Source organism: Drosophila obscura, unplaced genomic scaffold (genome assembly GCF_018151105.1).
Source record: "Drosophila obscura isolate BZ-5 IFL unplaced genomic scaffold, ASM1815110v1 contig_4, whole genome shotgun sequence".
NCBI lineage: Eukaryota > Metazoa > Arthropoda > Insecta > Diptera > Drosophilidae > Drosophila > Drosophila obscura.
Genome location: NW_024542828.1, coordinates 786,455 through 797,314, shown reverse-complemented (window position 1 = coordinate 797,314; position 10,860 = coordinate 786,455). Strand labels below are relative to the sequence as shown.

Genomic DNA, 10,860 nt, shown 5'->3' with positions numbered 1-10,860 from the left:
CCTCGATCGCATGCACTGTAACCGAACCTAGAGCCTAATATACCTTAACCTTTAGCCCCCATAGCCCCTTTAAATCCCTAACCTTATGCATAGCTATAAGTTTTAAATGAGAAACAGAGTAGCAAAAGGATAAGCCAAATATTAAATTAGCACTACACTTAGCAATATTGTAAATAGTTGAATGCGAATTCAAGGCACGGTCAAAATAGCTCTAATATGTGTACGATGATCCGATAATCCCCCACTTACGCTTAAGGCGCCTCCCCTCCACCCTTCACCCTGCACCCCCACTCTAGTGTAACCCCAAAACACCAGAGCTTTTCAAATAGTTACTACTGCGACGACTACCACATACATACAAACATAAATATGTAGATGTAATGCATTCAGAGCAGGCAAGACATATACATACATACATACTTTACTTTAGGATACCCAGGACACATAAGACATAAGATAAAGAAAGACAAAGGACCGAAGGACACGCGGAAATCAAACGACGAGCATTTCAAACTGATACAGCAAATGTTTTGAGTATTTATTTATGAAAAACTTATTACATTATATGTAGTTTAATGAATACCAGATAATAAAGTATTAAATGAAACCAATTACAACGGAGTTTTCCATCATTCATCACTGTTAACTTACAATGGACTAACAAAGATCTCCAAGAGATGACAATCTACGCCCGCGTAAGTCTGAAGACTTTTAAAGGAAGTCCATTTGTATTGGTAAGTAAGTGTGTAAGTTCCAATTAGGAAAAGCTATTCAGGAGAATGATCAAACATGTCGCTGGAACTGTGATAATTATTTTAGGAAATCTTCCAAATTTCAGCAGAGAGATGAAAAAAGGGAATTATCAAATACCAAGAAAGAAAATCTTCGGTATATACGAGATATATCTTTGTAAACAGAGGCATTTGTCTATGATTTCTTATTTTTGTATCCCTCTGGTTATGCAGAAATATCAAATATAGGAGTTTTACATACTTATATTAGGTATATATTAATAGCAAATTATACTAATAGATATATATATATTCATATAGTTAATACATTTGAATTTCACTTAACTAATTCTGATTCTGAGAGCTGATTCTACTCAGTTTATTTCTTGTTCCCCTCAAAAGTATACAACAAAACTTCAGATTTCCACAGAATAAAAGACAAATAAAAGTTCTCGATATGGATGAGGCATAATTTATGGAAATTTCGGATAGTAGCAACTAGGCAAGGGAACCCCATTTGATAAGCCAATCGGGGGCTACTGAACCGTGTCGTAATCTTAACAATTTTACACGGCAACTTGACAAGAGCGTAAACATTTAACGAGAGTTCTACTTAGAAGCGAGTCTGTCCAGCCGCAGACTTGTTGCATCAACTTGAATAAATACTGAATCGCAGTACTGACAAAACAGACAAAAAGGTATGGACTTGGGTCCAATATTGACACTGCCATTTGTCTAGTCCGGAACCACTTCGTACATGTTTGCGCCCTTCTTGAGCAAATGTCCGCCCATGTTGGCTATCTCCACCAGCTGGCTAATGCCCGTCAAGACGCCCGCCCGCGTCCCAATCTCCTTCAGCTCCTCGAACTCGAAGATGCGCCTTCCCAGCGCCACGGCGCGCAACTGCATCATGTGCACAAAGTTGCGCAGTTGAGAGGCTCTTCCGCCTCCTCCAGCGGCGGGCACTTTGCTCGAGCGGCGTCCCCTTCCCCCGCAGCCCTCCGCCTTGAGACTGGTCTGGGTGATGCTCTCGGTTAGCAGGGCGATTACATCACGCACGTGTTGCGGAGTGACCACGTTGGACAAGTCCAGGCGCGCTCGTGCCTCAGATAGGTGAATCAGGCCGAGAAGTTGCCTGAAAGAAGGAGGCAGGAGACAGAGAGGCGTTAGAGTGGGGTAGAGTAGAAAGTTTGTTGCTTCAGTCTCTCGTTGCTGATGAGTTGTATGTATACCCTTGCAGAGGGTATACTCTCGTGCTCCACAGTACAGAAGTCATGTCTGAAATATAGTCAAAGAGAGAGTAATCATATTTATTACATTTCAGTCTGTTCCACACAGATAGCCCAGAAAGAAAATACAATTGAATTAATGGTGGATTATTATTGAATCAGATCATAAATTATCGCGAGAGTATGATATGCTTCGGTGCCCGATCATTCTGGCTATGATAACCAAGAGTGTTGTTCTCTATACATATTTATAATTGATGTTGAGGTTGACCCTAGGGCCCCAAATTTGGCTCAGCTTCTTGATGCCAAATTAATTTCGTATTTTGTTTTATGCAGAATCTACGCCGTTCTGTTATTTCCACATACAACATATGTTGATGAATATGTGTGTATGAGTAGCATACAATATAGAAATCTTCCCTTCCATATTTGGCAAGTGGATTTTACAAAATTGCTAAACTTGTTTCGCCACAGAACTTTTTACGAGAAAAGATCCAATACATACATATTTCTTTGGTTTATGTCTCTTGAAGCCCTAGCCTAGCGCCGTCTATGAGCTAACATTCGTGGCTAATAACTGCTAACCAGGCAGTAACCGAAAACATTTTCATTTTCATAGTTAGTTGACCATAAATCTGTGAGGGATGTGGGCGGCTCCGGCCTAAGGGCCAGCCAGCATCGAACATGTTCCAACGCATTTTCATTTCGCTTTATTTTTATTTCACGGGAAGCCAACGCTTCTCTGGGGGGGAAATTTTGAAACCATTCGTCTGGGCTTGATGATCATTAAGGCAAATGCAACTGCAGAGACAGACCAGTGACAGTGGCAGAGGCAGAGGCAGAGGGAGCGACGCATCCAGAGGCTTGAGGCCTTAACCAGACTGACCCATCTGCTTGGGCCGCATTTCATTCTCGGCTCGCACGTCGACGCAAACGGTTCAACAGCTAAGTGGCTCTGATCGGCGCATCGGTTCGGTTCGGTTTGGTTTGATTTGATTTCGGTCTTCAGTCTTCGTACTCAATCCAAAAGCTATTTCCGTGGCCGTGTGCATTTCCTAACATTGGCATTGGCCAGACCAGACCAGACCATACCCCCGCTCTGTGCGTGCATCTGCTTTGTTTTACTTCATTTATTTCGGATCGGTTTGGATCGGATCGGATCGCAAGCGTTGATGAAATTTCGTCTTCTTATTGTTATTAGTGCTGCTGCATTTTGTCTCTCGGTTCGTCTCTGAGCCCACGGCAATTTTCGTTGGCGGGGTGACGAAAGTGCGAAGAGTCGCCCAAGTTTCCATTAATTGGAGTGTGTGTATTACGATTACTGATTGGATTGATTGGAGCTTGCAGCTTGCACCTCGGAGCCCACCATGTTGCTACGGATCGTGGCTTTAGCGGCGATTTTAACGGCTGCGCAATGCTTTCAATTGAACAGTAAGTCGGAGTCGGAATTGCATTAATTTGATGCTTAAAATTAAGTTGATTTATGGGCCCATAAAAATATTCTGATAATTGTTGCGAATGGTTAGGTTTAATGGAGGAACGATCTAACAATTAGATAAAGACATGGAGCACATAACAAAGAAAAATGGAATAAGCATGATTTTACGATTTATTAATTTAATTGTCTTTAAAGGGCGTTTTTTCATGGCGTATATTCATTCTTAGAGATATTTTAGATTCCCATGCGAAACGATAGAATCATATAAAAATTTCCCTAAATGGTAGAATGATGTAATAATGTGTTATTGGTTGGAAGAAAAATATCAAGGAAGCAGAAGAAACATTTGAATTATAGGAATGGTAACAGATGAAGAATGGTTTTTAGATTTATTTATAGATCAGGGTTGCTACTAACTCCGCAAAAACAAAATACATTTCGTGTGCATGACTGTCAGGGTTTCGACAATAAGAGTTTTACGTTGTCGTTCTTGTAGTTGGACTGCTCCTGCCCAACGGTGTTACAAGTAAATGATGCACGGATATATTGATGCAAGACTCGTAAAGTTTTGGGCCTGTATTATGGAATAATACATATGGGGCAAATATAAGCAAATGATGAAGTAATTAAAGAGTACTTATGTAAATGGTTAATGGGGTGGAATGGGCAGACAATTCTGAACATTTCAAATCTTAAGGTTAGGAAAGGAACAAAAATGGAGGAGTGATCTTACAGGCTTTTCCAAATGGGTTCTTTCCATAGAAAAGTAGAAAGATTAAGTACGTTGAGAGTGTTGGCAATAAAATTGCGCCAAAGTGATGAATTGTGGTTAAGAAAATGCTAAAAAAAGAACACAAAAGCAATTAAAGCATATAATTAATTTGAATTAAATGAAGTAAAGCTTTTTGCGTAGTTCATTTTCTAGAAACTAGGGAGTCTCTCTATCTGTCTCTATAGGAGGAAACACTACGACACCCGTGTCACATAATCCATTACGATGACATCCGTTCAGATCGCATGCTAAAATGCTTGTCAATCGAACGGGGCAGCACAATTGAACGTTTTAGGGGGCAGTGATTGGATTGAATTTCCGTCTCATCTGCATCTCCAAAGGCCGGCTGCTCCACTCCACCCAGTTGCGTGTTCTCCGGCAAAAGTTCCCCCACCCAGAAACCACAAAAAAACATCTCCAGACTGGGGATGATTGGACGTTATTTATATTTGAATAAAGCAAACAATTAACTCAGACGAAGCGTCGTCGACTGGAATCTGACAAGAGATTGAGGCTCTTCATCAGCAAAACAATTATAATCGTCGTCGTCTTACACTTGACTCTTTGTTTGTTTGTTTTTCTCCATCAATTGGAATAGATAAAGTTATTAAAGGTATGATGCACCTTATGTAGTGGAGTGGAGCGGAGAGGAGTGGATGCAAAACAAGTTCAAAGAAAACAAGTTTCCTTTCACTTGAATTAACAGCCATTGAACCCCGGCTATGGTTCTAGCGAAAAAGGATCTTCCCAGGCAAAACAAAAAAAGAAAGAAACTAGTTTCTGATGAGCCTCTTAATGGGCTGATTCATCCAACTGATTCTACGTATACATTCAGTCTCTTCTTCCACACGAATAATGCGGTTTCCTCTCTTCCTGTTTCGCAGTGACGCAGTTCTATGAGATGCCGCAGCTGTACGACTTGGATGACTACGACCGCTGCATGCAGGAACTGGATGGGGAGACCTCCACCTATTGCTTTGTACGCGCCCAAGTCCAGCCGGATGAGTCGGTGGCCGCTTGGCGGGCCATCGCCGAGATCTCGCGCTACGATCGCCATCACTTCGACCATCGGCAGCTGTACTTTGGCCTCTGCCTGAGGGAATGCGAGGCCTCCCTGGCCGCACTGGATGCCACCGAGCTGGAGTCGCTGCAGGCAGGTCTGCTCACGGACAATGAGAAGGTGAGAGACCATCAGCCTCGGATTGTGGGCCATTTAATTCAATCTCCAAATTGTTTTTGTTTTTATTGGGATATTTCCAAACTCCTCTTGGTCCAAGGCGTCGCCCGTAATGGCCGTTCAGCCACCACCACACGCCACACAAAGCACAGAAGCTGTGAAAACAGTTCAAAAGTTTATTCAACTCGAAATCAGCTTCGATCTGGGGGGATTTTAACGCGCCAGCAGCAGCAGCAGCAGCATTGCCTCTGAATTCGTGATCTGCATCTGCATTTACCTATAAATATTGCATAAATTACTCGAATGCCCGGCTAGGAAAATCCGCTGATTAAACGTTGGATAGATGATGGGTAAATGGGAGATGGCGGATGGCAGATGGCGAATGGTGTGGTCGCTACCATTCATCCAGTCGATCGATGACATCAAAATGCATTCACGATCGTACGATTACACAAAGCTGACTTGCTGTTGACTTGGGGCGTTGGCCAAAAATGGAAATGGATACCAAATCCAATTAAAGCAAATGCATTTCTTTCAAGGCCAAGGGCTTGGGATAGATTGGGGTCTGGGTCTTGGAATGGGTCTGTGTCTGGTATTTTGATGACCCATTCATGGTTTCGTTGTCTGTTTCCATGCAGGTGAATGTGTATCTGGGACTGTTCTCTATGGAGGCGCAGAATCGAGAGCAACATCAGCGACTGACGAGTGCCTGCCTCAACTGGCGGCTGAAGCGGCGAGGCTTCAGTCTGCGGGCCAAGAGCGTGGTGGAGTACTGCGATGAGGCTGGACGTGTGATCCAGGATGGTGGGTATTCATGTGGGACATTGGGACAGTCATAGCTTTAACACAATCCCCACAGATACCTGGAATTTGACGTTCTACGGCCTACTGTGCGGTCTGATGGTTCTTGCTTGCTTGGGCAGCCTCGTGGATCTCCTGCTGAAGCGGCGGCGTCACGACAAGATGCTCAAGGAGCGGGATCACTACAAGACCCCGCCCAAGAGCCTCGCCCAGCAGCTGCTGCTCACGTTTTCGGTGGCGCGGAACTGGTATCGGCTCAACCAGGAGCCCAACGGCAAGATCGGACGCGAGCTGCGCTTCCTCGACTGCTTCAAGTTCTTCGCCATGTTCATGGTGATCTTCGCGCACACCAACTGGGTGATCTACGAGAGCGCCATCAGCAATCCCCAGGATCCCGAGCGCCTGCTGCACACGGCCGCGGGCACACTCCTCGTCTCCGGCTCCCTCATCACGGTCACGTTCTTTGTGATCAGCGGCCTCCTGCTCACCATCAACTGGCTGGCGGTGGCGCGCACGGTGCAGGCCAAGGCAGAGTCCTGGACCTTCCTGCAGTACGCCGTGCTCTTTGTCAAGTTCAACGTGTTCCGCTACATTCGTCTGACGGTGCCCTATGCATTTGTCCTGCTCCTGAGCGGCGTGTACTTTGACACTGCCGGAGGTCCGCTCTGGCGGCACATTTACGAGCGTGAGCAGCTGGCCTGCCGTCGCAACTGGTGGGCCAATCTCCTGTACATCAACAACTTTGTGCGGACGGACGAGCGCGTAAGTGGATCCATCCCGAGCTGCTTCAGCTTTACTGTTTGCTTTATTCCATCCATCTCTTCCATCCCATCCCCCGACATCCTGACAGTGCCTGCTGCAGGGATGGTATCTGGCCGCGGACACGCAATCCTTTGTGCTTAGCCTGGTGCTGCTGATGCTGGGACATCGCTTTGCCAAATGGAGCAAGCAGCTCTACGCGGCCATCCTGGCGATCTTTATGGCCCTTCCAGTGCTGCTCACGTACGCCCTGGACTACTATCCCATCTTTGTGCCCACGCCGCAGTAAGTTCGAGTCTCTCCCTCATCTCCTCTCGGTTCAATGGCACTCTCAATGCTCCCAAACAGAACACAGAAGGACTCGTTCATTGGGGATCGCCAGTTCACGGAGTTCTACACCTCGTCGCTGATGAACTTTGGCTGCTATTTCTGCGGCGTTCTGGCCGCCTTGGTCTACGACCAGCTGGCCCTGAACCAATACAAATTGCGGGAGTTGCGCAGCTTCCAGCTCCTGTGGTTCGCCCTCATTCCGGTGGGCATCCTTTGGCTGTTCACCGCCCACCCCATTTTCCAGCACTACTATGTGGCTCCGTCGGCGATCTGGGGCGCCATTTACGCGGGCCTGCAGAGGAATCTCTGGGCCTTCGGTCTGAGCATCTTTATTGTGGGCATGGCCGGGAAGGTAGGCTGTAAGTATATCACCGTAGGATACGGATACGGACTTCCACTTCGATTCCCCGCTCATTCTGGCGTTTGTGTTTTTCCAGGGATCTTCCGCAAGTTCGCCTGTCTGCCCATCTTCCGTATACTGGGACGCCTCACCTATGGAGCATTCATCGTCCACCTGCTGGTGGCGCGCATCGTCCTGGCCACCGTGCGGGAGCCCATCTACTTCGGCACGGGCATGATGGTGGGAAGACCTTAGATTCGTTCACTTTCCCTTGATCGTTGTGCTTATTCCATCTTTCTATTTCCATTTCTATTTCCATTTCCATTTCGACAGTTCGCCTTCATCTTCTTCACGGTGACCGTGTCGTATCTGTGCTCCTTCCTGCTGGCCATCTTCCTGGAGCTGCCCGTCTCGTCCCTCCTGAAGCTGATGCGATAGTACAATACCTACCTGCTCGTCCACGTAGTTCCCTCGAAGTAATTTTACTTATAGAATTAGTTAACTTAAATTAATTAAAGCACAATCTTACCCCGATCCGATCTGACTCTGCTCGGCATAGGCGGCCTCCCCTCCCGTACGGCCGCCTTCGCGCAGCTCCATGAAGAATCGCTCGATGGAGCGGCTGGCCGCATCGCTCAGCAGCGGATGCACATTCTGGCGTGCATAGGCCAGGAATTTCTTGATCAGTATGGGTGGCAGGAGATCCAGTTCGGCATCCTCCCCCAGCAGCTCGAGACGCTTGTCCAGATCGTAGTCCTGTTCCATGATGCTGTCGTTGTCAGCGTCGTCATCGGCCCTCGCCTCGTAGAAGGTGCCCTCGCACATGGAGTGGCTGGTCTTGGGCTTAAGCGCATAGCGCGCCGCAATCTGGGCCCGCTTCTTGGCTCCTGCGTGGAGGGCGCGCACATGAGCCGTCAGCGATATGTCGCGCTCGGCCGAGGGCTTGTCCAGCAGGACATACACCAGATGGAACTCCTTGAGCAGGGAGGGCACGATGTGGATGTTCTGCAGCAGGTAGCGCCCCTCATCGTACTGTCCCCGCTGAGGATTGGCAGAGGCAATGATCGAGGGCCGGGCCAGGAACGTGGAGAAGGCGCCCGGCAGCGGCATATTGATCTCCCCCGACTGCATGCACTGCAGGAGCACGGCCTGCTTCGAGGCCAGCTTGTCCACATCGTCCAGGGTGCAGTGGCCGAGACTGCTTGCCGTCATGAGGGCCCCGGCCTGGAGCACGCGCTTGTTTCGCCCTGTGAAGGTCGGGCCCAGCCTCTGGGCGGACTGGGCGCCGCGTTTCCCGCTTATGTGCGATCCTCTCTCCGTGATTTGGGCGCAGTTTTGCAGTATCTTTGACTTGCCGATGCCGGGATCGCCCACAAGCAGCACATTGACCCCACCGTTGGTGCCTCCAAGCAACGAGAGCAGACAGGCGGCCTTGGGTAGCTCGTGGCCATGCACCTCGGGCGCCAGGGACTGCACCAGCAGCTTGAAGCTGTTCGGATCCGCATTGACCATGGCAATGGCCTCCAAGTCGCGCTCGCTGAACTCTCGCTTCTTGTGGCGCGCATCCTGGATGCTCGCTGCCTTGAGGTAGGCCTTCATCTCGTTGGAAGTTCCAGCTCCAGTTCCGGTGGTCATATCTTCGCAAAGATCGCGCAGCTTGAGCACCCCGTTGACGACTATCTCCTGGCCCACGTGGACGCAGTCCACCAGATCGTGGCGCAGCTCCACATCCATCTCCCCAGGCAGTATGCTGTCATAGTCCGCGATTAGCGACAGACTGGACTCCTCCAGGCGTACGATCTGCTTGGCCGAGATGCGCGTGTACGGCGAGCTCCGAAGGGGCACAAAGCTATCCTTGGCCACGCACTGCGCCTGCTTGCAGTGGTAGGGACGGGGCTGGAAGGTGCCGCGCTGACGCATCGCCTGCTCCGCCTGGCAGCGGGAGCAGCGGAAGGACTGCCAGGCTATGCTGTACGTCGGTTCACCCACGCTGCTCACAATGCCGCGCACCGAGAACAGCGTGTCCACGCGGTCGTGACTAATGCCGGTGGTTAGCTCCACTGGCGTAAAATCCTCGGGGCGCACGTAAATTTTGCGGATGCGGCCCGGAGGAGGCACATACTGCTCCAGGGTGGACGCGAAGCAGGTCGCTGACGTGTCAATCGTGTCCAGGTTGTGATTGATCACCACCGTGTGCATGGCCACGGCCAGGGTGGACAGGGTGCGCAGCGGATGATCGCGCAGATCCTCCGTCAGCTGAGGCCAGGCCTTCTTCAACTGCTCGTCGTGGACGATGCCGAGGGCGGGCAGCTTGAAGAATCCCTGCTCTCGTATCCGCACAAAGTCGTACTTTTGCGGATTGCGCTGGTAGTGGGCCTCCACGGCCATGATGCGCTTAGCCAGGTCACTGTCCTCCGTGTAGGTGTCGCGCAGAAAGTACAAACGCCAGCCGGGACAGGCCTTGGGATTGTCAACCGCTATGCTCTGCACTTGCAGCCCATCCTCAGGCGCTGCATAGTTCTCGGGCCGCAGAAAACTGCAGTCTATGTTGGCGTCGCGACCGCGCTTACTGGCCGGACGATTCCATCCTCTTGCCGGAGGCGGGCGGCTTTCTGCCGCATCAGCGCTCGTGCCAGCCTCTTGGCCCTGCTGGCGCTTCCCGCCAGCTGGGATAACTCGGCCCTTTCGGCGGAAATAAAAGTATGGCCGATAGCCGCCACCCCCGCGCCCACGTCCACGGTGAGCCGGTGAATTCATTAAAAAGTTAACACAAAAGGTACAACGATTTGTACAAATCTACGCGCTTCAGTTAGAGATGACAATTATGCAGTGACCACAAAAAGTATTTTCATGAATCACTGTCATCAAAACTAGATCGGTAATCGAAATACAAATGTGACTTGAGTATAGAATTTTTCTTGAAAATAGCACAGATTATATTCAATGATTTTTTACTTGATTTTATTTTTCAAATCTGTTACGCTTTCTAAAAGAAAATAAAAATGAATATTTTGTATTATTGTAGACGTTAAAATCATCCACTAGCAATAGCCGCTCAGAAGAACTAAATATACCAATAATAATAACTATCTATAATGATTATTTTTAGAGAAAAATAAAGAACAATAATGAATTTTTATTGATATTTATTTACTTGATGGTGGGAAGCTGAAAAAAAGTTTATACTTATATTATTAATTGAGCCAAGGAAAACAGACCATTAAACTGTTTTAAATTGAAAAAAAAAATTAATTATATTTAATGTATAGCCACCAAAGTAGGC

General features: G+C 48.2%; 2 protein-coding genes across 2 annotated transcripts; one reads left to right on the top strand and one right to left on the bottom strand.

Moving 5' to 3' along the window:
* Positions 1-247: 247 nt before the first annotated feature.
* Positions 248-10,420, bottom strand: LOC111068252 (DNA replication licensing factor REC). The gene is made up of 2 exons (XM_022357605.2): positions 8,107-10,420; positions 248-1,866 (listed from the first exon to the last, which is right to left on the bottom strand). The coding sequence occupies exons 1-2, from the start codon at positions 10,332-10,334 to the stop codon at positions 1,467-1,469; spliced, it is 2,628 nt and encodes an 875-aa protein (XP_022213297.2). The 5' UTR covers positions 10,335-10,420; the 3' UTR covers positions 248-1,466.
* LOC111068253 (nose resistant to fluoxetine protein 6) lies at positions 2,878-8,110 on the top strand. Its single transcript, XM_022357606.2, has 8 exons — positions 2,878-3,391; positions 5,055-5,350; positions 5,986-6,151; positions 6,207-6,910; positions 6,999-7,192; positions 7,256-7,596; positions 7,675-7,817; positions 7,911-8,110. Exons 1-8 carry the CDS (start codon positions 3,328-3,330, stop codon positions 8,013-8,015), a joined length of 2,013 nt encoding a protein of 670 aa, XP_022213298.2. The 5' UTR covers positions 2,878-3,327; the 3' UTR covers positions 8,016-8,110.
* Positions 10,421-10,860: the final 440 nt, after the last annotated feature.

Coding starts and splice junctions, on each gene's coding strand:
- LOC111068252 (XM_022357605.2), bottom strand. CDS start 10,334: ATGAATTCACCGGCTCACCGTGGACGTGGGCGCGGGGGTGGCGGCTAT. Junction 1,867..8,106: donor CAGAGTCAGATCGGATCGGG/GTAAGATTGTGC, acceptor TCCTTCTTTCAG/GCAACTTCTCGGCCTGATTC.
- LOC111068253 (XM_022357606.2), top strand. CDS start 3,328: ATGTTGCTACGGATCGTGGCTTTAGCGGCGATTTTAACGGCTGCGCAA. Junction 7,597..7,674: donor CATGGCCGGGAAGGTAGGCT/GTAAGTATATCA, acceptor GTGTTTTTCCAG/GGATCTTCCGCAAGTTCGCC. Junction 7,818..7,910: donor ACTTCGGCACGGGCATGATG/GTGGGAAGACCT, acceptor CCATTTCGACAG/TTCGCCTTCATCTTCTTCAC.